Raw genomic sequence first — 27469 nt, forward strand, 5'->3', positions numbered from 1 at the left:
TTTTTCATTCTCTTCACTTCTAGAATTACTAACAGACATGATGCTGGACTTTCTTTTGTCCTTCTTTCCTGCTGACACAGTAGCCTTGCACACCTGTAGCTCCAGATGTGTCAATGTTGACCCAGCAAACCCCCAGATGTGCACCACTTACCTGCTTCCTTGAAGACCTTCTCGTCCGGCTGCACCACCGAGCACAGGCTGTTGAGCACCAGGGTCCCGAGCTTGGACGCGGCGCGCTCGGAGGACTTGTAGTAGTCCAGGGCGTTGTGGGTGAGGACGAACCAGCGCTTCTTCAACTTCAGGGAGGACATTTTGCTGCCGCCATGAACTTCTTTATGAAGCCAGCCTGGGAGAGCAGACAAACACAAGGTTTTAGAAAGGATGATAGGGATGGGGCGGGGAACAGAGCTAAGACCACGATCTATAGCGGATGAGCCAGAGATAAAGAAAGAGTTCCCTCGAGCTGACGAGCTCCCCTGGGCTGCACCTGTGAAGTGGTCCTGTGACCTTGGGACATGGGGGCAGCATCTCAGCAACTCCCGATGGCACTACTCTGTTCTCTACTGATGAAGGGCTGAACCCAGAAACAGCTGTCTAGAGATATACAGCAATGTCTGCACCAACTTTGGTGAAAAACAAAACAAAAATAATGTGCCCTTCAAATAGATTATGGCCACAAAGAGCGTCGACGGCGTTTCGACCGCTGTATTAATATGCGGTCATCATCAGGACTTGGATTTGCTTGAGCATAACATAGCATCTTCGAGGGGACTGTCTGACTCCGTCCACGCTTTGGGAATTGTTAGACTTGGGCCTTAGGGCAGGTTCACCCCGAATCTTTTTGCCTTTATTTGTGACCCTGTGTAGTGATTTTTGGGTCTTGGCGCACTTTTTCCCTGTGTCCCAGAGTGAAAGTGCGTGCGTGTAGTATGGCTGGCCTGCCCTCCCATAGGAATGTATGGGGAATGTGTGTGCCCTGGTAGTTCCTGATGTGTGGGGAGTGCAGGCTCGAGTTTAGTATGTATGAACTCGTGAGAATGAATGCTGCGCAATGGTATGTGCGGCTTGTATGTGTCTAGAAGGGAAGTGCTACTTCTGGACATTGATGTATGTGTGCAGTGAGGATACTGGGGCGTGATTGGCTGGAGCTGGCTGGCATGCCAGGCTCCAGGAAATCTGGATGGGTCTGCCCGGTGGTGAGTGTGAGATCAGCATGAGTGATGTGTGGGAGGAGTAGATCTGTGTCCTGGATGGGCTGGGTTTTCCCCACACAATGCTGGCTCCGCCCCCCTGTGGTTTGTCTAATGACCCTAGCCTCCCCAGTGAATGAAAGGGGTGGTTGGGCCATCAAGGGTACTCCCAAGCCAGCTGCAACTGGTTTCCCCCCACCCTGCACCTCCTAACAAAGGATTTCTCTGTATAAATATGGGGCTGTGTCCCCACAGAAATTGTTCTACTTGTGGATCCTTGCCAGAGGGGGCTGTTGCTGCTGCTGGGGCCAGGAGGACCGCCACTTGGACTGTCTCCCTGCCTGGAGACCCAGTGTGCTGGCTCTGGCCCTGCCCTGCCCCTCTGCCTGCCTCCAGTCCCTGCTGGAGCTTTTGCTTTTGACTTAGAGTGCCTGGAGGCGCTCTTATTTGATTTATAGCGCTAGGCGCGCTTTCCTGGTGCCCCAGCGCTCAATAGCGCTTTGCTTCTATTTTTAGCGCTAGGCGCGCTTTCTGTGGCCCCTAAGCGCTTGGGAGCGCGCTGTATGCAGCCGGTGCCTACCCGGCATCTGTCCGCCTGATTTCGCCGATTTTCGGCGTAGCGAGTGCCACCTCGCTTTATCTTATTAATTGAAGGCCGGTGCCACCCGGCATTGCCCCGTGGTATTTATTTGTTTAAGAGCGGCTGCCCACGCCGCATTGTCCCGTGTTCACCGCCGCAGCCCGGGAGCCCTGAAATCCGTTGCCGGGCCGCTGCCTGTTGCGACCCGGAAGTCCCGCCTCCTGACCCCCAGGGCCGCGCTGCCATTGGCGGCCCCGGCGGAAGTCAGGCGGAGGGAAAGGAGACGAGGCCAGGCGGGAGACCGAGGACGTCTGCTCCCGTGTCTGCGAGGCTCCCGAGTGAGGTGAGGAGCCCCGCGCTGCTCCAGCAGCAAGACACCCGGTGAGTGCCTGAAAGGAGGGAGAGGGGCCGCGGGACACATTGCCGGTGTCCGCCCCTCCCCCATAGCGCGACCTAGCGCTTGTGACTGTTTGGAGCCCCGAGGCTCCTGGGGGCATTTCTGATTCCTGAGTCCCCCGTGGGGGACTCCAACTAGAGGGGCCATCCTTTGTTCCTTGAGCCCTGAGAGGCTCTCGTGCCCTATTTGTTTATGAGCCCCAGAAAGGCTCTTCATTGCCCACATCGTTTAGAGCCCTGAGAGAGGCTCTGGGGGCATATTCATTATTTAGAGCGCTGAGCTCTATTGGCACATTTTGCTTGGTGAGCCCCTGAGAGGCTCCTTGCCCATTTGGTCCTTGAGCCCTCCTGGCTCCAACGTTTGCCCAGTGCATATTTACAACTGTCCAGCACTTAGTGGACAGTTGCTACGTTTAGGCTTTTGTGTCTGTGCTGCCTGCGCAGACCTCCCTGACACTGAGACTCAGGGCATTCCGCCCCTTTCGAGGCCAGTTGGCCTGAGGGACATTTTGAGTGTTGTGCTACATGCACCCTGCGCATTGTGATTTCTTTGCTATATGATTCTTGCGCAAAAGTTCTAACCTGCACCTCTGAATGTGTTTTAATGTTACATGTGCAATTCTTGTTTATTATTACCTTTGCTAAAAGTGACCTGCTTAGGTAATTCTTTATGTGTTTATCCCCTTTGCTAAAAGTGACCTGCTTAGAGGATTGTTGGTGTCATTACCTTTGCTAAAAGTGACCTGCTTAGGTAATGCCTTGTTCTTTTATTCCCCTTTGCTAAAAGTAACCTGCTTAGAGGAATGTTGATGTTTGATTGCCTTTGCTAAATGTTACTTGCCTAGGTGATTATTTTAGGTTTCCTTCCCCCTGCGTGATTTCCCTACAGAGACTAGGGTGGCGTAGGAGGTGATAGGTTTTCCTTCCATAGGTTTCCTTCTCCCTGCGTGATTTCCCTACAGAGACTAGGGTGGCGTAGTAGGTGATAGGTTTTCCTTCCATAGGTCCTAGCTCCCTGCGTGATTTCCCTACAGAGACTAGGGTGGCGTAGGAGGTATTTTCCCTTTACCAGTAGTTACTGGTTGTATGCTACATTTACTATTTCTGTGTTACAGTCATTGTATGTTGATGTGCTAAAGTGTTATACCTACAAGTATTATTTCTAACAAGTGCATACCCCTGACAGTGGTCCAGGTGGCCCTGTCCTGTACATAATCCCTTGTAAATCTTGCCCGTGCCTGTTGGCACATTGTAAAGTGTGTGTGTTATCTAATGTGTTTTTATTATTATAATACAAAGGCTATTTTTGATATAACCTTGTGTGGAGTTTCCTTTGTGGTGGGCCTTTGGTTGTTGTCGCTGGGGTGCGCGCGCAAACGCTTTACACATCGCCTCTGAGATTAGCCTTGCTGCTCGCGCCACGTTACCTAGAGGGTGAGCGGGGGTTATCTTGGTGTGTGACTCCCTAGCCCTGACCTTAGAAATGGTGATCCCTGACTGACCTCGACGCGAGTCTTGGCCGGCCAGGTTCCCGTTTCTAACATTGGTGGCTAGCGGTGGGATTGGACTTGCGTTTGCGTTGTACCACAGTGGCGACAGGCCACACTTCAAAACTCTGCAATTTTAGATAACCACATTTTTTGGGATTATTGTTTTTAGGGAAGTTCAGTTTTGCTTCTCCTGAAAGGTGTCATTTGTATTTTGTCCAGTACCTTGTTCCCCGCCCTGCTCCCAGAGTTTGGTACCTGTGTCGCTAGTGGTCAGGTTGAGATAATCAGGGGTGGTAGAAACTGCCTTACCAGTCCGAGGGGAGGGTTGTGTGTGAATGAGTGTGTGTTACGCTGGACAGTGGAGTGCAAGTTCTGAGATAGGAATCTTGCTGAATTGTGTTAATTGTGTACTCCTGTTTAGCTCAGACCCCCAGGTTCCCTGTGTGATCTCGTCTCTAGAACGTCTGCCAAAATGGAGCCTGTTTTTGATCTCAGTGATCTAGTTTGGTACAGTATGCAGGAGTTGGAAAGGTTCTGTAGAGAGAGAGACATAGGGGTGGATGAGTCAGATACTGAGAACCAACTTAGGAACCACCTGGTCCAATGGTATAAGGATCAAAGGGATCTTGAGCGCAGCGAGGAAAGGGCCCAGGCCACACGCCATGAGGGTGGTGAGTCTGTGGGGAGCCCTGAAGATTCTGATGAAGAATGTGAGTTGGATGATGACAGTGGTTGGGCCCCAGCAGATAGTGAGGACCCCATAGATAGGGAGTCCCTTGCTAGGCCCAGTGTCAGTACCAGCGCCCCATCCCTTGTCCTGTCCCCAGAGGATTGGTTAGATAGGAAGGAAGAGAGGGAGCACCAGTTAGCGATGGAACAGCTCATGTTAGAGCATGCCCAGGCTATGGCGCAGCTAGAGATCGAAAGACTCTTAGCGCAGTAGAGGATAGAGGTGGAGAGAAGGGCCATCATCCGTGAGAGAGCAGCCCTAGAGGATAGACTCTCCCCTGCGCACAGTTGTAATTGTCTGGATTCCCCAGAGAGGGTGGAGTCCAGTGGTGGCAGCTTTTTAAATATAAGTGTAGACAGTCCCACTCTCAGTTCCCCGAGTATGGTGCCTGTTTTCCCAGAAGAGGAGTTAAGGTTGAGATTCAGGAATCTTAGAAAACTGCCTCACCAGTCTTGGGAAGATTTTGAGGACGAATGTTGTGGGACACTGTTTGATTGGGTAAAGGTTCACACGGAAGATGATTTTGACATCTTTTTTGATTTGATTGTCAAAGAGCACCTGCTCAGTTGTTGTTCCCCAGGGTTGCGCACACACCTGTTGGGGTGTGGATTGTCTGGCGCATGTGAGCTGGCAGCGGAAGCAGAGCGATGGGACAGTGCGAGAGGTTCTTCTGAGTCACTAGTGAGTGATTCCAACAATAGTGGGTCAGGTGTCTTCCAGCCCAGTGTGGTGGAGGAGGGTGAGAGTAGCCCAGCTAGGTCCTTGGTTAGTGAGGAGGGTGTAGGGGCTGACTGCCTGTCTCAGTGGAGCGGGAGTGAGTGTGTGACCGAGAGTCCCCAAACGCCCGAAGCCTTGTCACAGAGTCTGGATGGTTCCTTTAGGGAACACCAGGAAGGGAACCTAGACTTGCCTGTTAGTTCACTTGAGGGAGATCTCCTCGTGGGTAGAGAACCTGGAGCATCTGTAAGCGGAGCTTCCATGGTTATAGAGTCTGGCAGTACTGCTCCAGTAGGGAGAGTACCGGAGTCCAGCGTGAGGAGTGATTGGGGGAGTTCCCCAGTGGAAGAACCAGTGGGTCAGGGACTACCCAGTGGGGCTAGGATCCCGTGTAGTGACCATGGTGACACCACTTCTGTGCTGGGGGATCTTTGCGCACTGTCAGGTGGACAGGAGGCGGGAGATCTGCGCCAGGCAGACAGTCACCCAACATATGTGTCATTTGCTAGCCTCAGGGGGATGGTGTGTGAGTCCCCAGAAGTCCTGGAATGCCAGGCATTGGTTCCACCGAAGGTTTTAGACCAGAGGTTGGATGGCCAGGTTCAGGATCAGCCTGACCTGAAGGGTGGGACTACTGTAATCAGTGTCCTAACCAGTTCTTTCTCCAGAGGTACCGCCCCGGTTGGGAGGGAGCAGGACTCTGGAAGGGGGTGCAGAGGGTGGGAGAGCCCACCTCTGACCCCGGTACCACCTGAGGGGTTAAACCCTAGGTTGGGAGAATGTTGTTTAGAGGGAACCCCTCGCAGGAGGAGGAGGAACCCTAGGAGAAGAGGTAAGGGGAGGAGAGCCTTCCCTGAGACTCCTGGTCCGCCTGAGGTTGTAGACCCTAGGCTGGAGAACCAGTGGAAGTCTAGCCCTGTCTTGCAGACAGGAAGAGTGGAAAATGGCTGTTATGTGCCAGGGGTTACTACCCCCCACTTTGTGAGTATACAGGATCCAGTGGTACCTGGATGGCCTAGGGCCTGGTCCTCGCCGAGGGCAGCTGGAGAGTATCAGTGGGGTACCCCAGTTAGTCCCTACAGTAGTTTTAGAAGGAACCCTAGGGGTTCACCGTGGCGTAAAACAGGAGGGTGTCCCTGCAGTTGTGGGCCCGCGTCCTTGTTTTATCGCCCCAAGCAGGGAAGCCCATCACGGTGGTGATCGGTCTGCCCTGCGTTTTGGCTGGAAGGGGGTCGTGTTAGACTTGGGCCTTAGGGCAGGTTCACCCCGAATCTTTTTGCCTTTATTTGTGACCCTGTGTAGTGATTTTTGGGTCTTGGCGCACTTTTTCCCTGTGTCCCAGAGTGAAAGTGCGTGCGTGTAGTATGGCTGGCCTGCCCTCCCATAGGAATGTATGGGGAATGTGTGTGCCCTGGTAGTTCCTGATGTGTGGGGAGTGCAGGCTCGAGTTTAGTATGTATGAACTCGTGAGAATGAATGCTGCGCAATGGTATGTGCGGCTTGTATGTGTCTAGAAGGGAAGTGCTACTTCTGGACATTGATGTATGTGTGCAGTGAGGATACTGGGGCGTGATTGGCTGGAGCTGGCTGGCATGCCAGGCTCCAGGAAATCTGGATGGGTCTGCCCGGTGGTGAGTGTGAGATCAGCATGAGTGATGTGTGGGAGGAGTAGATCTGTGTCCTGGATGGGCTGGGTTTTCCCCACACAATGCTGGCTCCGCCCCCCTGTGGTTTGTCTAATGACCCTAGCCTCCCCAGTGAATGAAAGGGGTGGTTGGGCCATCAAGGGTACTCCCAAGCCAGCTGCAACTGGTTTCCCCCCACCCTGCACCTCCTAACAAAGGATTTCTCTGTATAAATATGGGGCTGTGTCCCCACAGAAATTGTTCTACTTGTGGATCCTTGCCAGAGGGGGCTGTTGCTGCTGCTGGGGCCAGGAGGACCGCCACTTGGACTGTCTCCCTGCCTGGAGACCCAGTGTGCTGGCTCTGGCCCTGCCCTGCCCCTCTGCCTGCCTCCAGTCCCTGCTGGAGCTTTTGCTTTTGACTTAGAGTGCCTGGAGGCGCTCTTATTTGATTTATAGCGCTAGGCGCGCTTTCCTGGTGCCCCAGCGCTCAATAGCGCTTTGCTTCTATTTTTAGCGCTAGGCGCGCTTTCTGTGGCCCCTAAGCGCTTGGGAGCGCGCTGTATGCAGCCGGTGCCTACCCGGCATCTGTCCGCCTGATTTCGCCGATTTTCGGCGTAGCGAGTGCCACCTCGCTTTATCTTATTAATTGAAGGCCGGTGCCACCCGGCATTGCCCCGTGGTATTTATTTGTTTAAGAGCGGCTGCCCACGCCGCATTGTCCCGTGTTCACCGCCGCAGCCCGGGAGCCCTGAAATCCGTTGCCGGGCCGCTGCCTGTTGCGACCCGGAAGTCCCGCCTCCTGACCCCCAGGGCCGCGCTGCCATTGGCGGCCCCGGCGGAAGTCAGGCGGAGGGAAAGGAGACGAGGCCAGGCGGGAGACCGAGGACGTCTGCTCCCGTGTCTGCGAGGCTCCCGAGTGAGGTGAGGAGCCCCGCGCTGCTCCAGCAGCAAGACACCCGGTGAGTGCCTGAAAGGAGGGAGAGGGGCCGCGGGACACATTGCCGGTGTCCGCCCCTCCCCCATAGCGCGACCTAGCGCTTGTGACTGTTTGGAGCCCCGAGGCTCCTGGGGGCATTTCTGATTCCTGAGTCCCCCGTGGGGGACTCCAACTAGAGGGGCCATCCTTTGTTCCTTGAGCCCTGAGAGGCTCTCGTGCCCTATTTGTTTATGAGCCCCAGAAAGGCTCTTCATTGCCCACATCGTTTAGAGCCCTGAGAGAGGCTCTGGGGGCATATTCATTATTTAGAGCGCTGAGCTCTATTGGCACATTTTGCTTGGTGAGCCCCTGAGAGGCTCCTTGCCCATTTGGTCCTTGAGCCCTCCTGGCTCCAACGTTTGCCCAGTGCATATTTACAACTGTCCAGCACTTAGTGGACAGTTGCTACGTTTAGGCTTTTGTGTCTGTGCTGCCTGCGCAGACCTCCCTGACACTGAGACTCAGGGCATTCCGCCCCTTTCGAGGCCAGTTGGCCTGAGGGACATTTTGAGTGTTGTGCTACATGCACCCTGCGCATTGTGATTTCTTTGCTATATGATTCTTGCGCAAAAGTTCTAACCTGCACCTCTGAATGTGTTTTAATGTTACATGTGCAATTCTTGTTTATTATTACCTTTGCTAAAAGTGACCTGCTTAGGTAATTCTTTATGTGTTTATCCCCTTTGCTAAAAGTGACCTGCTTAGAGGATTGTTGGTGTCATTACCTTTGCTAAAAGTGACCTGCTTAGGTAATGCCTTGTTCTTTTATTCCCCTTTGCTAAAAGTAACCTGCTTAGAGGAATGTTGATGTTTGATTGCCTTTGCTAAATGTTACTTGCCTAGGTGATTATTTTAGGTTTCCTTCCCCCTGCGTGATTTCCCTACAGAGACTAGGGTGGCGTAGGAGGTGATAGGTTTTCCTTCCATAGGTTTCCTTCTCCCTGCGTGATTTCCCTACAGAGACTAGGGTGGCGTAGTAGGTGATAGGTTTTCCTTCCATAGGTCCTAGCTCCCTGCGTGATTTCCCTACAGAGACTAGGGTGGCGTAGGAGGTATTTTCCCTTTACCAGTAGTTACTGGTTGTATGCTACATTTACTATTTCTGTGTTACAGTCATTGTATGTTGATGTGCTAAAGTGTTATACCTACAAGTATTATTTCTAACAAGTGCATACCCCTGACAGTGGTCCAGGTGGCCCTGTCCTGTACATAATCCCTTGTAAATCTTGCCCGTGCCTGTTGGCACATTGTAAAGTGTGTGTGTTATCTAATGTGTTTTTATTATTATAATACAAAGGCTATTTTTGATATAACCTTGTGTGGAGTTTCCTTTGTGGTGGGCCTTTGGTTGTTGTCGCTGGGGTGCGCGCGCAAACGCTTTACACATCGCCTCTGAGATTAGCCTTGCTGCTCGCGCCACGTTACCTAGAGGGTGAGCGGGGGTTATCTTGGTGTGTGACTCCCTAGCCCTGACCTTAGAAATGGTGATCCCTGACTGACCTCGACGCGAGTCTTGGCCGGCCAGGGTCCCGTTTCTAACAGGAATGAAAATTCATTCACGAAGCGTGGACGGAGTCAGACAGTCCCCTCGAATATACGAATCATGCCAATTTATTGGGTGCAGAATCAAGCGGATTTTTGATAGCGATTATCAATTTGAACCACATCTTTGGATGCTCAGTGCCTAATCTGGATTTTGTTTTCAAGTTTGAACTGAACTACCAACTATTGACCATTGGTGGGTCCGACAATTTTAATTACAAGTGATGTTATGCTCAAGCAAATTCAAGTCCTGATGATGACCGCATATTAATACAGTGGTCGAAACGCCGTCGACGCTCTTTGTGGCCATAATGTATTTGAAGGGCACATTATTTTTGTTTGTGCTGTTTCTGTTATATGTAATTTTTTTTTGTTAAGCCACTGGTTTGGTTTATGATATGTTTGTTTGTTATATGCCAACCTTTTGTCTTGAGCGTAATTGTCCTTTTAAATATTTAAATGTTTTTCCCAAACTGTAATAAATCACGATATTCCTTTGAAATTTATATAAAGTTTATTTTTAATATATGACTGTATAGGCTTCTTTTCTTTCTCTCTTCCCTCTCCTTTTTCCTTGTTATTTGTTATTCTACACAATAGGTTGCAAATTTTCTGTGACTTCTCTACCTGAACCTCCTGTTGGGTATATCGTGTGTTAGTCCCTAGTTCAGGGTTGTTGGACTGCCCCTGTAGCTTTGCATTCATTATACTTTTATAGCAGCTCGTGGTCTCTGGTACTTTTCTTACCTGCCATCACTACTGGTGCATTGCCTTCAGCGGCTTTAAAAACCAGTCCCTTCCCCACTTCTTTGGGAAGATCCATGAACCAATGACACTGTTTGTAAATAGTTCCTTCCCTGCAAGCAGACAGGCGCTACCCCAGTCCGGCCTCATACTGGGCACGTTAGGACGTTCCTGGGGTCCTGGGACAACCAGTGATTGGTAGGCGGTATCTGGGGGGTCCTGAAGGTTATCACTGGAGTCCAGGATCAAAGGGACTGGTGCAACGGGGTAACCAAGGAACTCCGTGTGGGCTCTTGATTGCCCGGAGTAGCGATGAGGAGCACTGAAGCTTTAGACTAGGGGGCGGTAGAGAGCCACAAGCTCAGACACTGCAAGACCAGGAAACAACCAATAACCTGGAAGCACCGTCAGAGATGCGGCTTCCAGGAAGAAGCCGCGTCTCTCTCTGGCGCGGGTGTTAGATCCTGACCTTGCTTTGAATAGACTGGAGGTTGCCGGAGCTTTTTCGTCTGTACCTGAGACTTATCTGACGCTTTCTTTCCATTTCGTTATTGTCAAAGTCATTGTCACGGTGTCATTGTGTGCCGTACTTCCTGCTCGAATCTCTCTTCTTGTATATGTCTTTCTATCATCCAGTGCTCTGATACTGAGCCTCCCAACAACCTGCTTTCCTGGTTCTACTAGACTAGAAGTCTCTGAGGTGGTCTGTCGCAGTCTCCATTTTTCCCTTACTCTCTGTCCCTTGAGCGTTCCTCTTCTCAAGGCTCCCTGTGCTGAATAGATGGATGGATGGATGGACAGAAGGATAGATGGATGGACGGATGGATGGACGGAAGGACGGATGGATGGGTGGACAGATGGATGGACGGATCAGCAGTGCTAAATGTCTGTAGTCTGAGGAGACACCGACAATCTATTGTGAAGGTCTCAACAGAATGGGATCCTCTACCCTGCATTGTGCACACATGTGACACGAGGCTCTGTAGCAGACGATCATTGAGTCCGTACGGTTACATCGTAGCCATGAGTCTCTACTAACCATCCCATGAAAGGTCACCAAATCAAACTCAAAGTCAATGCCACATGCAACACCACCAATGTGATCTATATGCTCAAGTGCCCCTGTGGTTTGAGCTACATAGGACACACAGAGAGAAAGATACGAGCACGCATACTGGAGCACAAGAGTAACATCAGGACTAACAACTTAAAATCATCAGTGGCAGCACACTTTCATGAAAAACACCATACAGTGCCACAACTGAAGTTCTTGATTTTGGAACAAATCAAACCAGGCAGAAACAACAAAAACACACTACTGAAACGTGAGAACTTTTGGATCCGACTCATGGCTACGATGCAACCGTACGGACTCAATGATCGGATGGAATTCCTTTGCTACCTGTAGCAATATAACTGGATGTATCATTAACGTTTCCGATTCAGACCATGGTCATACCATTTTATGTTTTGTCTATGTTACTAGTATTTTACCTTTTATTTTTCCTTTATTGTTTCATTTCATTTGATGTCCCCATCCTCCTTTTAACCTTGCTGCACTCGTGTCACCATTGTTTTCACCGTCGACACATTGACCCCACACTCCAATATGGCGCCCGTGTACACTGTTCCAGGAGCAGTCCTTCTACAGTGTTCACGCACTCTCACGTCTGCTTATTCACTCCCAACGCGAATGCGCTAATCGCTTGCATCCTCCCGGACGTTCGCGACAGCGCTCTCAGCTCCAAGTAAGTTCCGACCACTTAGACCAGCAACTATTTGCATCCTTTAATCACGAGCACACCTTTTATACTGTTAACGTGCACATCAATCAATCAATCAGGTCATTTGTAGAGCGCACTACTCACCCGTAGGGTCTCAAGGCGCTGGGTTGGGGGGGGTGCCGTTACTGCTCGAACAGCCAGGTCTTGAGCTTCTTCCTGAAGGAGAGGTGGTCTTGGGTCAGGCGTAGGTCGGTCGGGAGTGAGTTCCAGGTCTTGGCGGCCAGGTAGGAGAAGGACCTTCCTCCTGTTGTCGCTCTTCGGATGCGGGGGACGGCGGCGAGGGCGTGGCTGGTTGATCTGAGGAGGCGCTTGGGAGTGTAGAAGTTGATCCGGTTGTTGAGGTAGCTCGGGCCTTGGTCGTGTAGGGCTTTGTGTGCGTGGGTGAGGAGACGGAAGGTGATTCTCTTGTTGACCGGGAGCCAATGCAGATCTCTCAGGTGTCCGGAGATGTGGCTGCGTCGGGGGATGTCGAGGATGAGTCTGGCCGAGGCGTTCTGGATCCGCTGGAGTCTCTTCTGGAGCTTGGCGGTGGTTCCGGCGTAAAGGGCGTTGCCGTAGTCCAGTCGGCTGGTGACGAGGGCCTGGGTGACCGTCTTCCTCGTCTCGGTGGGGATCCACCGGAAGATCTTGCGTAGCATGCGCAGGATGTTGAAGCAAGACGAGGAGACGGCGTTTACTTGTCTGGTCATGGAGAGGGAGGAGTCCAGGATGAAGCCCAGGTTACGTGCGTGGTCCGTCGGTTTGGGTGCGGTGCCCAGGGCGGGGGGCCACCAGGAGTCGTCCCAGGCGGAGGGCGAGGAGCCCAGGATGAGGACCTCCGTCTTGTCCGAGTTCAGTTTCAGGCGGCTGGTCGTCATCCATTCGGCTACCTCTCTCATCCCTTCGTGCAGGTTGGCTCTGGCGGTGGCGGGGTCGTTGGTCAGGGAGAGGATCAGCTGGGTGTCGTCGGCGTAGGAGATTATGTTGAGGTTGTGTTGGCGTGCGATGGCCGCGAGGGGGCTCATGTAGACGTTGAAGAGGGTGGGGCTCAGTGAGGATCCTTGAGGGACGCCGCAAATGACTTCGGTGGCCTCTGACTTGTACGGTGGTAGGCGGACTCTCTGTGTTCTTCCGTCGAGGAAGGAGGTGATCCATTCCAGTGCCTTGTCCTGGATTCCGATGTTGCCAAGGCGCTGTACTAGGGTGCGGTGGCAGACAGTGTCGAAGGCCGCGGAGAGGTCCAGGAGGATGAGGGCCGCTGTTTCTCCGTTGTCCATCAGAGTTCGTATGTCATCGGTGGCAGCGATGAGGGCGGTCTCGGTGCTGTGGTTCGCTCGGAAGCCAGACTGTGAGGGGTCGAGGGATCCATTCGTCTCGAGGAAGGCGGGGAACGGGAGGAGCGAGATGGGACGGTAGTTCTTGAGGTCGGTGGGGTCTGCTGTGGGTTTCTTGAGAAGAGCGCGGAGTTCGGCGTGCTTCCAGCTCTCAGGGAAGGTGGCGGTGTCGAAGGAAGTGTTGATGATGTCCCGCAGGTGGGGTGCGATGACAGCGTCGGCCTTGTTGAAGACGTGGTGAGGGCAGGGGTCAGTCGGAGATCCGGAATGGATGGAGTTCATTGTGCGGATGGTGTCTTCGGTGCTGATCGGAGTCCAGGTGCGGAGGGTGGTGGTGGGTGGCGTTGTAGCGGTTGTGGCTTGCGTTGGTTGGTTGCTGAAGCTGTTGTGTATGTCCGCGATCTTGTTGTGGAAGTAGGACGTGAGGGAGTTGCAGAGGTCTTGCGACGGGGTGATGTCATTGTTCCGGCGTTGGGGTTGGAGAGCTCTTTCACGATGTTGAAGAGTTCCTTGCAGTTGTGTGCGTTGTTGTCCAGCCGGTCCTTGTATGTATTTTTCTTGGTGGCGCGGATCAGTTGGTGGTGTTTACAGGTGTTTACGGGTGGCGAGCTTGAGGGTGGTCATGTTGTCCGTGGTTGGCTCCCTTCTCCAGGCTTTCTCGAGGGCTCGACAGTTCTTCTTGGAGCTCTTGAATTCGTCGGTGAACCATGGTGTTTTTCTGCTGCAGGGTCTGCTGGGTGGGGTTCTCAGAGGGGCGAGTTCGTCCGCGCAGTTGTTGATCCACTTCGTGAGGTTGTCGGCGGCCTGGCTGGGGTTCGCTGAGCTGGCGGGAGGGTGCTGGCTCAGGGAAGCGGTGAGCTGGTCGGCTGTGATCTTGTTCCAGCTTCTTCGGGCAACTTGTTGCTGGTGGTGGTGGATCGTCGACCTTTTGAAGGTGAAGTGGACGCAGCTGTGGTCCGTCCAGTGGAGTCCTGTTGCGTGGCTGAAGGTGACGTCGTTGCTGGATGAGAAGACGGCGTCGAGTGTGTGTCCGGCGAGGTGGGTGGGGGTGGTCACCAGTTGCTTGAGTCCGAAGTTGGCGAGGTTGTCGATCAGGCTGATGGTGTTGCGGTCGTTGTTGTTCTCCACATAGAGCACTATCGCGCAAAGCGTTTACCTTGCACCCGACCAGCAGCCGCACCCGCCCTTATCTTCATCACGAGCACCGAGCACAACTTGCCCTGTAATCTCACATCACTCCTCGTATTCCTGTCGCCATTCACACCCACCGCCTTAATACCTTCGTTCATTTTTCTACCAATCGCTTAGTGAACACCGTAATTATCTTCCAGCACCTGGTATCACATGACCATTAATCATCATGCTAGTCTGATTATTTACTTTGCAGTCCAGTGTACTGATGGACTTTCATTTTCTTGATTTGTAGAGTTATCCCCTGATGAAGGGCTGCCCCAAAGCCCGAAATGCATTGGGACATGTAATATAAACTTGGCTGACATGAGGATGCGTCATGTATGATAACCATGCAATGAAATGAGTTATACCATGCATTGAACGAAAAAAAGTAAATACAGAAGTGAAGTAACTTTACATCGACCAGCCTACTGATTATTGTATAAACCCTACCCGGGTTTAGGACAGAGTTACTAAGACTTCGTCTTCGAAGCTGTGCGCAGAGGAGCCTTCCGCTCTGACAGGGGAAGCCACATACGATATTGTTCCATACCCACGCTGTGAGGAACAGACAGCGAGTCCCCTGCAGCACGCAAACAGTACACCTTGGGAGTACACGTATATAACTCCGCAGTGCCAGTTCCATCTACTTAATAGTGCTTACCTTACAGCTGCAGTTCACTTGGCGGTCACCAGGTGGATGTTGCTCTTCAGGCTAGGTGGTCCTCTATGATCTATACCCCCATCACCCTTCTCCTGCACTCAGAGTCTGTCTCATACTCTGCAGTGTCGGCCATGACACCGCAGTGCTACGCACGCCATTGCAGGCTACTGGCTACTTTACCTCTCACCAGGAACTCCTGCCCGTCCACCTTGGACTCCCCCTTGGGCTTCTGCAGCAGGCAGATCCAGTGGTGCATCTCCTCCGCCACGTCTGAGTTGCAGTGGATCACACGGTTCGCAGTAATGATCACAAAGGAGTTCGGCCTGCATAGGGAGGAGCAGAGGTAAGGGTTAGTAATGCTTCCTCATGCACACCTCCCTCCATCTGAAGCCCTAAGCAAATAAGACAACACTGACATCAAATGCCGGGGAGGGCTCGACGTACAGGGAGCATCTCTGCGCTTGCGACACATTGAACCTGGAGACTCTGCTGCCTCTCCAGACCTAACATGCAACATTCCTCCGACACCATGACCAATGTGAGGGCACATGTGAGGGTGTAAGGCAAGCGGGGGCTGGGGGATCTCTTGATCTCTGGGGGCAATGAGCCTGGAGAGGAGCATACACCAAAGGATGAGCCCATGCTGGAAGGAATTTGCCACCACCCCTCTTTCTGCCTGGGTTGGTTTGATATCCCATCCTCTAGGTGTCCCACCTACTCCTATTTCTTCCTCTAGGTGGACATAAACCCTTCCTCTATGTGGGCCTCCTGCTCACTACTCTTCCTCTAGGTGGACTAACTGCCCTAAACCCTTCCTCTAGGGCGTCTCCTGCTCGCTACTTGTCTTTTAGGTGGATCTAAACTCTTCCTCTAGATGGGTCTCTTGCTCGCTACTCTTCCTCTAGGTGGATTAAAACCCTTTCTCTAGATGGGTCTCCTGCTCGCTACTCTTCATCTAGGTGGATTTAAACCCTTTCTCTAGATGGGTCTCCTGCTCGCTACTCTTCCTCTAGGTAGACATAAACCCTTCCTCTAGATGGGTCTCCTACTCGCTACTCTTCATCTAGGTGGATTTAAACCCTTTCTCTAGATGGGTCTCCTGCTCGCTACTCTTCATCTAGGTGGATTTAAACCCTTTCTCTAGATGGGTCTCCTGCTCGCTACTCTTCCTCTAGGTAGACATAAACCCTTCCTCTAGATGGGTCTCCTACTCGCTACTCTTCCTCTAGGTGGATTTAAACCCTTCCTCTAGATGGGTCTCCTGCTCGCTACTCTTCCTCTAGGTGGATCTAAACCCTTCCTCTAGATGGGTCTCCTGCTCGCTACTCTTCCTCTAGGTGGATTTAAACCCTTCCTCTAGATGGGTCTCCTGTTCGCTACTCTTCCTCTAGGTGGATTTAAACCCTTCCTCTAGATGGGTCTCCTGCTCGCTACTCTTCCTCGTGGTGGACATAAACCCTTCCTCTAGATGGGTCTCCTGCTCGCTACTCTTCCTCTAGGTGGATTTAAACCCTTTCTCTAGATGGGTCTCCTGCTCGCTACTCTTCCTCTAGGTAGACATAAACCCTTCCTCTAGATGGGTCTCCTACTCGCTACTCTTCATCTAGGTGGATTTAAACCCTTTCTCTAGATGGGTCTCCTGCTCGCTACTCTTCATCTAGGTGGATTTAAACCCTTTCTCTAGATGGGTCTCCTGCTCGCTACTCTTCCTCTAGGTAGACATAAACCCTTCCTCTAGATGGGTCTCCTACTCGCTACTCTTCCTCTAGGTGGATTTAAACCCTTCCTCTAGATGGGTCTCCTGCTCGCTACTCTTCCTCTAGGTGGATCTAAACCCTTCCTCTAGATGGGTCTCCTGCTCGCTACTCTTCCTCTAGGTGGATTTAAACCCTTCCTCTAGATGGGTCTCCTGTTCGCTACTCTTCCTCTAGGTGGATTTAAACCCTTCCTCTAGATGGGTCTCCTGCTCGCTACTCTTCCTCGTGGTGGACATAAACCCTTCCTCTAGATGGGTCTCCTGCTCGCTACTCTTCCTCTAGGTGGATTTAAACCCTTCCTCTAGATGGGTCTCCTGCTCGCTACTCTTCCTCTAGGTGGATTTAAACCCTTCCTCTAGATGGGTCTCCTGCTCGCTACTCTTCCTCTAGGTGGATTTAAACCCTTCCTCTGGGTGGGTCTCCTGCACGCTACTCTTCCTCTAGGTGGACCTAAACTCTTCCTGTAGGTAGGCCACCGGCTTACAGTTCTTACTCAAGATGGACCACCCCCCTGTCCCTTCCTCTAGACAGGCACCTGCCAACTTCTCCTTACCCGCAAAGCCTGCCACCTGTCGCCCCCTGGAGCTCTTACCTGTCTGGACAGTCCGAGGCACAGACCGAGTCAATGAGTCCCACATCCAGAGTGCCCTGCATGGGAGGGAGAGGGGAGACCACCATCAGGAGCCAATGAAGGGACAAGGAGTGCGGTCATAGAACAGAGACTTAAAAGAGGACTGTGGGGGGGGGGAGGGAGGGAGGTGAAACGACAGCTGCAGACAAGAGGATTATTGAGGAGGGCAGAAGAGAGATGAGTGAGGCGGAGCTCAAAGCATCAAGGAATGTGATAGTCCATAAGAGAGGGAACGTAAGAGCGTAGAGCCCCTAGAAGACATCACTTGAGTCTGTAGGGCCCTGAGAAGACATCACGTGAGTCCGTAGGGCCCCTAGGAGACATCACATCAGTCCGTAGGGCCCTTAGAAGACATCACGTGAGTCCGTAGGGCCCTTAGAAGACATCACGTGAGTCCGTAGGGCCCCTAGGAGACATCACGTGAGTCCGTAGGGCCCTTAGGAGAGAACACGTGAGAGGGTAGGGCCCTTAGGAGAGAGGAGTGTGAGAGCGTAGGGCCCTTAGGAGAGAGAAAGTGAGAGGATAGGGCCCTTAGGAGAGAGAAAGTGAGAGCGTAGGGCCCTTAGGAGAGAGCACATGAGGGTAGGGCCCTTAGGAGAGAGCACATGAGGGTAGGGCCCTTAGGAGAGAGGAGAGTGAGTGTGCAGCCGTCGTAGTGAAGTGAATTACGAGAGAGGAGAGTCCCCAGGACAGAGGAATGCCAGAGGGTAAAAAGGAAAATAAGAGATTCGAGCTCTACAAGACAGGAAAGTGGAAGAGTAGAGCCCCTAAAAGAGAAGAGTGAGAGGCTGGAACATCTAGGAGAGAGGACTATACGAAGGTAGAAGAAATGAGTCTCTATGGGAAGAACTATCAATAGAGAAGATAGATCCCAAGAAAGGGACAATGTAAGAGGGTAGAAGAAGACAGTATGAGGGTACAGCCACAAGAAAGGAGAACTGTGGGAGAGAACAAGAATGGATGAGGGTAGAGCCACTAGAAACAAGGAATGTGGGTGGGTAGGACAAAAAGGTGTATGAGAGTCACCCCTAGAATCAAGGAATGTGAGGATAGAGGAAATGTGCATGAGGGTCGAGATGCTAGAAACGTGGAATGGGAAAGGGTAGTCGAAAAGAGTATAAGAGACTAGAGTTGCTAGAAACAAAGAATGTGAGAGGGTAAAAGAGTGTATGGGGTAGATCCACTAGAAAAAGGAACGTGAGTGTAGAAGAGAGTGTATGAGGGTAGAGGTGCTAAAAACTAGGGATGTGAGAGGGTAGAAGAGGGTGTAGGAGGCCATAGGTGCTAGAAATTAGGACTGTGAGGGAGCTTTACAAGAGCGGATAGTGAGCGGTAGAGTCCCTAAAAGAGAGGAGAGGAAGCTAGAACATCTAGGAGAGAGGACCATACGAAGGTAGAAGAAAGGAGTGTCTGTGGGAAGAGCTCCTATCAGAGAAGACAGAGCCCAAGAAAAATATAAGGTAAGAGGGTTGAAGTATGTATGAGGGTACAGCTGTTAGAAACAAGGAATGTGAGGTTGGAAGAAAGGAGTGCATGAGGGTGGACCTGCATAAAAAACAAGGAATGGGAGGGGGTAAAAGAGTGCATGAGGGTTGAGCTGCTTGAAACAAAGAAGATGAGTGGGTAGAAGAAAAGAATGTATGAGGGTAGAGCTGCTAGAAACAAGGAATGTGAGACAGTAAACCCCATATACTAAGTGAGTCAAAGAGGGTAGGAACCCTAAGTAACAGGAGTTGGATAAGGATAGACAGGGATGTGAGAGGGTAGAGACCACACAAGACATCATTGTAAGTGGGCAGAGGAAAGGCAGGGGCAAGGTAGACCCTCAAGAAATCAGGCATGTGAGAGGGCTGAACCCACAGAAATAAATGCATTGAGAGGGTAGGACTGTGGAAGTGCCCACCGAAGAGAGGGGTGCGAGAAGCAGAAACTGTAGGAGAGGAAAGTGAGAGGATTGTTTCCCAGGAAAGGAATGTGAGTCTTTTGGAGAGAAAAGTGGAGTCCAAGAGAGTGAAGTGTATGAGGGACATGAAAAGAAATCTGCAAAGAGAAGTCCTACAGTCAGCATAAAATGAAGCCACAAAGGGCAGGCATGAAGGACAGTGCAAAGGGACAGGGAAATATTGAATGTGAAACGGTAAAGGTGCAAAAGGAGGACTTTGACAGAATCTCTAGGAGAGACCAGTGTGAAAGGACAGAGCCTAGAAGAGATGAAGGTAAGAGGGCAGAAGAAAGAAGCAAAGAGGTCAGAAGAAAGGAGCACAGAGGGCAGAAGAAAGAAGAAAAGAGGTCAGAAGAAAGGAGCACAGAGGTCAGAAGAAAGGAGCACAGAGGGCCGAAGAAAGGAGCACAGAGGGCCGAAGAAAGGAGCACAGAGGGCCGAAGAAAGGAGCACAGAGGGCCGAAGAAAGGAGCACAGAGGGCAGAGGAAGGGAGCACAGAGGGCAAAAGAAAGGAGCACAGAGGGCAAAAGAAAGGAGCACAGAGGGCAGAGGAAAGGAGCACAGAGGGCAGAAGAAAGAAGCACAGAGGGCAGAAGAAAGGAGCACAAAGGGCAGAAGAAAGGAGCACAGAGGGCAGAAGAAAGAAGCACAGAGGACAGAAGAAAGAAGCACAGAGGGCAGAAGAAAGGAGCACAGAGGGCAGAAGAAAGGAGCACAGAGGGCAGAAGAAAGGAGCACAGAGGGCAGAAGAAAGGAGCACAGAGGGCAGAAGAAAGGAGCACAGAGGGCAGAGGAAAGGACACAGAGGGCCGAAGAAAGGAGCACAGAGGGCAGAAGAAAGGAGCACAGAGGGCAGAAGAAAGAAGCACAGAGGGCAGAAGAAAGAAGCACAGAGGACAGAAGAAAGAAGCACAGAGGACAGAAGAAAGAAGCACAGAGGGCAGAAGAAAGGAGCACAGAGGGCAGAAGAAAGGAGCACAGAGGGCAGAAGAAAGAAGCACAGAGGACAGAAGAAAGAAGCACAGAGGGCAGAAGAAAGGAGCACAGAGGGCAGAAGAAAGGAGCACAGAGGGCAGAAGAAAGAAGCACAGAGGGCAGAAGAAAGGAGCACAGAGGGCAGAAGAAAGGAGCACAGAGGGCAGAAGAAAGAAGCACAGAGGGAAGAAGAAAGGAGCACAGAGGGCAGAAGAAAGGAGCACAGAGGGCAGAAGAAAGAAGCACAGAGGACAGAAGAAAGAAGCACAGAGGGAAGAAGAAAGGAGCACAGAGGGCAGAAGAAAGGAGCACAGAGGGCAGAAGAAAGAAGCACAGAGGACAGAAGAAAGAAGCACAGAGGACAGAAGAAAGAAGCACAGAGGGAAGAAGAAAGGAGCACAGAGGGCCGAGGAAAGGAGCACAGAGGGCAGAAGAAAGGAGCACAGAGGGCCGAAGAAAGGAGCACAGAGGACAGAAGAAAGGAGCACAGAGGGCCGAAGAAAGGAGCACAGAGGGCAGAAGAAAGGAGCACAGAGGGCAGAAGAAAGGAGCACAGAAGGCAGAAGAAAGGAGCACAGAGGACAGAAGAAAGGAGCACAGAGGGCCGAAGAAAGGAGCACAGAGGGCAGAAGAAAGAAGCACAGAGGGCAGAAGAAAGGAGCACAGAGGGCAGAAGAAAGGAGCACAGAGGGCAGAAGAAAGGAGCACAGAGGTCAGAAGAAAGGAGCACAGAGGGCAGAAGAAAGGAGCACAGAGGGCAGAAGAAAGGAGCACAGAGGGCAGAGGAAAGGAGCACAGAGGGCAGAAGAAAGGAGCACAGAGGGCAGAAGAAAGGAGCACATAGGGCAGAAGAAAGGAGCACAGAAGGCAGAAGAAAGGAGCACAGAGGGCAGAGGAAAGGAGCACAGAGGGCAGAAGAAAGGAGCACAGAGGGCAGAAGAAAGGAGCACAGAGGGCAGAAGAAAGGAGCACAGAGGGCAGAGGAAAGGACACAGAGGGCCGAAGAAAGGAGCACAGAGGGCAGAAGAAAGAAGCACAGAGGACAGAAGAAAGAAGCACAGAGGACAGAAGAAAGAAGCACAGAGGGAAGAAGAAAGGAGCACAGAGGGCAGAAGAAAGGAGCACAGAGGGCAGAAGAAAGAAGCACAGAGGACAGAAGAAAGAAGCACAGAGGACAGAAGAAAGAAGCACAGAGGGAAGAAGAAAGGAGCACAGAGGGCCGAGGAAAGGAGCACAGAGGACAGAAGAAAGGAGCACAGAGGGCCGAAGAAAGGAGCACAGAGGACAGGAGAAAGGAGCACAGAGGGCCGAAGAAAGGAGCACAGAGGGCCGAAGAAAGGAGCACAGAGGGCAGAAGAAAGGAGCACAGAGGGTAGAAGAAAGGAGCACAGAAGGCAGAAGAAAGGAGCACAGAGGACAGAAGAAAGGAGCACAGAGGGCCGAAGAAAGGAGCACAGAGGGCAGAAGAAAGAAGCACAGAGGACAGAAGAAAGGAGCACAGAGGGCAGAAGAAAGGAGCACAGAGGGCAGAAGAAAGGAGCACAGAGGGCAGAAGAAAGGAGCACAGAGGGCAGAAGAAAGGAGCACAGAGGGCAGAAGAAAGGAGCACAGAGGGCAGAGGAAAGGAGCACAGAGGGCAGAAGAAAGGAGCACAGAGGGCAGAAGAAAGGAGCACATAGGGCAGAAGAAAGGAGCACAGAAGGCAGAAGAAAGGAGCACAGAGGGCAGAGGAAAGGAGCACAGAGGGCAGAAGAAAGGAGCACAGAGGGCAGAAGAAAGGAGCACAGAGGGCAGAGGAAAGGACACAGAGGGCCGAAGAAAGGAGCACAGAGGGCAGAAGAAAGGAGCACAGAGGACAGAAGAAAGAAGCACAGAGGGCAGAAGAAAGGAGCACAGAGGGCAGAAGAAAGGAGCACAGAGGGCAGAAGAAAGGAGCACAGAGGGCAGAAGAAAGGAGCACAGAGGGCAGAAGAAAGGAGCACAGAGGGCAGAAGAAAGGAGCACAGAGGGCAGAAGAAAGGAGCACAGAGGGCAGAGGAAAGGACACAGAGGGCAGAAGAAAGAAGCACAGAGGGCAGAAGAAAGGAGCACAGAGGGCAGAAGAAAGGAGCACAGAGGGCCGAAGAAAGGAGCACAGAGGGCAGAAGAAAGGAGCACAGAGGTCAGAAGAAAGGAGTACAGAGGGCAGAAGAAAGAAGCACAGAGGGCAGAAGAAAGAAGCACAGAGGACAGAAGAAAGGAGCACAGAGGGCCGAAGAAAGGAGCACAGAGGGCAGAAGAAAGGAGCACAGAGGTCAGAAGAAAGAAGCACAGAGGACAGAAGAAAGAAGCACAGAGGACAAAAGAAAGGAGCACAGAGGGCAGAGGAAAGAAGCACAGAGGACAGAAGAAAGAAGCACAGAGGACAGAAGAAAGAAGCACAGAGGACAGAGGAAAGGACACAGAGGGCAGAGGAAAGGACACAGAGGGCAGAAGAAAGAAGCACAGAGGGCAGAAGAAAGGAGCACAGAGGGCAGAAGAAAGGAGCACAGAGGGCAGAAGAAAGGAGCACAGAGGGCAGAAGAAAGGAGCACAGAGGGCAGAAGAAAGGAGCACAGAGGGCAGAGGAAAGGACACAGAGGGCAGAAGAAAGGAGCACAGAGGGCAGAGGAAAGGACACAGAGGGCAGAAGAAAGAAGCACAGAGGACAGAAGAAAGGAGCATAGAGGGCAGAAGAAAGAAGCACAGAGGACAGAAGAAAGAAGCACAGAGGGCAGAAGAAAGGAGCACAGAGGGCAGAAGAAAGAAGCACAGAGGGCAGAAGAAAGGAGCACAGAGGGCAGAAGAAAGGAGCACAGAGGGCAGAGGAAAGGACACAGAGTGCCGAAGAAAGGAGCACAGAGGGCAGAAGAAAGGAGCACAGAGGGCAGAAGAAAGGAGCACAGAGGGCAGAAGAAAGAAGCACAGAGGGCCGAAGAAAGGAGCACAGAGGACAGAAGAAAGGAGCACAGAGGGCCGAAGAAAGGAGCACAGAGGGCAGAAGAAAGGAGCACAGAGGGCAGAAGAAAGGAGCACAGAGGGCCGAAGAAAGGAGCACAGAGGGCCGAAGAAAGGAGCACAGAGGGCAGAAGAAAGGAGCACAGAGGGCCGAAGAAAGGAGCACAGAGGGCAGAAGAAAGGAGCACAGAGGGCAGAAGAAAGGAGCACAGAGGGAAGAAGAAAGGAGCACAGAGGTCAGAGCTCTAGAGACATCACAAGTAGGAGGAGCTCCAGAACAGCGCAATATCACAGCATCCGAGTGAAATGTAAAGTACAATTAGAATCTGGACAGAAATAACAGCCAGCTTGTTGTAATTTCATTCATACAACGTTTAAATGTACCGAGCTGTGCTGACCAATGATTGCACAGATAGGGAACTCCGCCTCCTCTCACGATGACACCAATCGCTGCTCGCCTCAGACACTGCCAACAGATCCATTCACAAAGGGTGTTATAAATTGCATATATCCTCTCAGACGATGCATGCACCAAAGCCATCCCAGGCTGAGCTGAAAGCACAGACACAGCTGCAGGACTGACTGGGGGGGCAGGGATAGTAACACGTTCCTCAGAGGCAAGAACGCTGCTGGACTTACTTCTCATGTTGCACACACTTCTGAACACAGTTAACACACAGAGAAAGACAAAATAAGGACCTTGGTGGAAAATTACAAAAGATATAATGGACTAAATACTGGAGCACTGTCCTGGCGTTACGAACTGAAGCCTGGTAGCATGACAACAGCCTGGAAGTATCCAAATCAATCACAAATTCATTTCCAAGGAGATTCTTAATAAAAACAGGAGGACCAGCAGCAGAACACTGGCTTTGTCAAAATGTTTTTTAAATTCGTATTGTTCCTACCTAGGGTGAGCGTGGATCTTTCCGGCTAGTTTCCTTTCCTAATAGTATTCCACTTTCCCACTCATAGAATCGATTGGGTGGAAAGGTGGTTGGTTTCACCTTCAGTTTACTCAAATCCAATCTTGATATTCTCTGGTGGGAGATGGTCTTGTGGGAGATGGCCATTTGAGGGTTTTATAAAATGAGGTTACAACACCTGCTTAACCTAGGACCATGTCCCTCACACTCTTCCAGTCAAAGTAAACGCAGTTTTATACAGACTCAGGATTTCCACAGCGAAGCGTTCGTTCTGGCGTGGGTGGGCTTCCTCTTCAGATCGGTGGGTTCACGCGCAAACTGGGGACCTACACCCCCTTTTGAACACCCGGCCGCTTACCACCTCCCTCCATGATTGGGTGGATAGCAGCTGGTTAGGGGGCGACCAATCCGGTGCGCCCCCCTTTTTGCAGGCCCTCTGGAGGGTTGTTCCCAACTCCAGGAGGCATTCGACACGGGCCCCTATCGGGTCTGGCTACTCCTCCCCCAGCTCGTGCTTCAACCTCCCGGTGCAAACTGCACCGCCTTATCTGCTTCCAACGGTCAGTGCTCTCCTGGTGCACACTGTGTATTTACAAAACAAACAAGTGGGAGGGTCTCTGAAAGCCACCTAAAACTATGATGACCTATGTGCCTATAAGTGCACCAAAGAACTAAACCTTCACAGTAAGTCCTACCTTAGAGGACGGAATCCCATCACTCACCGAGGTGGCATGCTTCATCATCTGGGATCTCCTCCCGGCTGTAAATCCTAGTACAACCGAGGGCTACAACCCCCTCACTGTGAGGGAGGAGCGCAGGGATGTTTTCATTAGTGATATCCCCATCTTAGGGCTCCTAAAACCCTGAATGAAGAGCTATTGTTGTAGATTGTGAGGATTGAGCTTAACTAAAGCAATAATGTGCTGATGTGAACTAAAACTAACTATCAGGAGGCATAACATTCTTTAATGGCCGCCTCCTGATGTCAGGATTAAAAACAGTGCAAATAGAGCAGTTTTAACATAATAAATGCAACAGTGTCTACATGTTTCGGCTCTCATGACCCTACAGGTGTGTAGCCTTCTTCAGGACCTAGATGTAAATTGCCACTGCGTTATATGTGCTACAAAAAGAGGCATAACGAAAAAATTATTTTTGAATGGATACAATATAACTTGTACCACACTAGATCTCAGTTGGAAGTTCCATGTGTACAAGTCAACCCGTCTTTTGCGAGTGAGGGACAACACCTCTTCTGGCAAAAGCTCGGGATGTGAGGCACCGCTCTCTCTGTCGGTACCCGGGCTATACAAGGTGGCAACCGGAGGCCACACTGGAATATAAAAGTTCCCTCGCTGCACGCTGTACATTTAAGGCCCCATCATATGATCACGAATCTGCTCTATGAATAGTTTCCAAGCGTGCCCCGCACTATGCTGAAACCCCTTTACAAGCTACCTGCTCCGTACTGTGGATTTTCTCCGAACGGATGCTCCATTGTGCTGATCTGCTTCACACGCACCGCACTATGAATCCTCTTCAAATAGACCGGTCACTGCATCAAGCCCCATCACACGCACCACACTAAGAAGCTTTTCCAGACAGACTTTGCTCTGCACTAAACCCCATCACAAGTTACCACACTGTATTACAAATTTGCCCCTGGTAAGCACCACTTCCCACTCCTGAGTCTGGCCACGGGTTGCTCTACAAAAGATGGGATGCTGCGCTCAGACCACCACAAATCACTCCCACTCCATCAATACTCTTCTTCTACAATGCGGACACTGACCCCACATTCTACGAGCACCTTGGGGTCCCATCAGTAGTAATGGTCCAGGAGATATCTCACTCACCACGGCGTTCTTGGGGTTCGCCTGCTCGTCCCGCATCTCCCGCAGCTGCTGAGCTGTCGCGCTGTGAACACGACTCAGCACATTGAACCAACCACTGCAGAAAGAGAAAACAAACATTGAACCAAGCACTGCAGAAAGAGAAAACAAGCATTGAGCCAACCACTGCAGAAAGAGAAAACAAACATTGAACCAAGCACTGCAGAAAGAGAAAACAAACATTGAACCAAGCACTGCAGAAAGAGAAAACAAGCATTGAACCAACCACTGCAGAAAGAGAAAACAAACATTGAACCAAGCACTGCAGAAAGAGAAAACAAGCATTGAACCAACCACTGCAGAAAGAGAAAACAAGCATTATACACTGAGGTGTAAGGATTTCTCAACACAGAAGGGTCAACTCATCGTTACCACTGGCCCCCAAATACTGGTGAATCTTCAGACCCCTCTAGTTGGGGCGGGGACTGCCTCTTTCCTAGACATGGCTTTAGGATCGAGCCCAAGGCATGAAGCTAGAGACCTCAGGGGCTTCTAATGTCACATGCACCCCAGAGGCTGAAATCTGGATCACTGGTATGACTGGGCACAGAGTAAATGTAAATGTATTGTATTTATATAGCGCACTTCTACCCAAAGGCCTCGTAGCGCTGTACGCATACCGCTGTGGAACCTATCCTGGCTTTCCTGTGAAGTGTGCACTCCTGGGCACCCCCAAGGTGAGGCCAGGCATCCCAGCGCTGTTGGGCCGTTGTGGAGATTAAGCAAGCTATTGCCCAGAGTTGCAGAGTGGGACCCATGGTTAGAGTAGGCACCGAGGACAGAATTATCAGGTCCGTGGAAATTGAGTCCAAGAGCCGTCGAGGCGGGAATTGAACCCTGGTCCCGGGCCAGACCTCTGCATCAGGGTCTGCTGCTCTAACCATTGAGCCACACTCCTCCACACAGTGTCCCACGGCCACGGTGCACAGTGCCCAAGCGTGGTAATGCTTTGTAGGGTAAGAGACGAGTGCTCCAAGGTGGTAAAACACCCGTACGTACTGGAGCACTGCCCCGGAGGATGGTAGAAGAACTACCCGTAGGGAGATAGGTGCCCTGTGTGGGGGCGCATCTTGGAAAAGGTGCCCAGTGCCCTTGGGTGGCTGTACACACGCCCCGAGGAGACCAAAGTCGCACTACAGGGGCCACACAATAGGAAACAGGGGTCTGAGACACGAGTGTGATGTACCCCACCTCAACACACGCGGAGGGTCCAGTGCCCACTGTAAGACACTCAGTCACATGGGGGTGGCACGGTCCTAGTTTGGCTTACATGGAGGGTGGAAGTCAGCTGCCCAGTGCAGGGGCACACACGTGTGAGCGGAGGCCACCCCGAAGTATGGAAGGACATATGTTGTGGGGGAGGACCCCTGTGACGGGATGCCCCTACAGAGCTCGGGGTGGGCACACGTAGAAGCATGAGCAGTGCCAGGGGGCGCGGGTATA

At 51.7% G+C, this 27469-nt stretch overlaps 1 protein-coding gene across 1 annotated transcript in view; it reads right to left on the reverse strand.

Moving 5' to 3' along the window:
• Positions 1 to 27469, reverse strand: part of LOC144822056 (unconventional myosin-X-like) — a 618454-nt gene that overhangs the window by 69838 nt on the left and 521147 nt on the right. Inside the window, exons 28-31 of the mRNA XM_078679130.1 lie at positions 25991 to 26084; positions 17276 to 17331; positions 15107 to 15249; positions 152 to 346 (exon numbers count right to left, since the gene is read on the reverse strand). Of these exons, the coding sequence (XP_078535256.1) occupies positions 152 to 346; positions 15107 to 15249; positions 17276 to 17331; positions 25991 to 26084 (488 nt within the window). The remainder of the gene's footprint in view (positions 1 to 151; positions 347 to 15106; positions 15250 to 17275; positions 17332 to 25990; positions 26085 to 27469) is intronic.

Source organism: Lissotriton helveticus, chromosome 3_1 (genome assembly GCF_964261635.1).
Source record: "Lissotriton helveticus chromosome 3_1, aLisHel1.1, whole genome shotgun sequence".
NCBI lineage: Eukaryota > Metazoa > Chordata > Amphibia > Caudata > Salamandridae > Lissotriton > Lissotriton helveticus.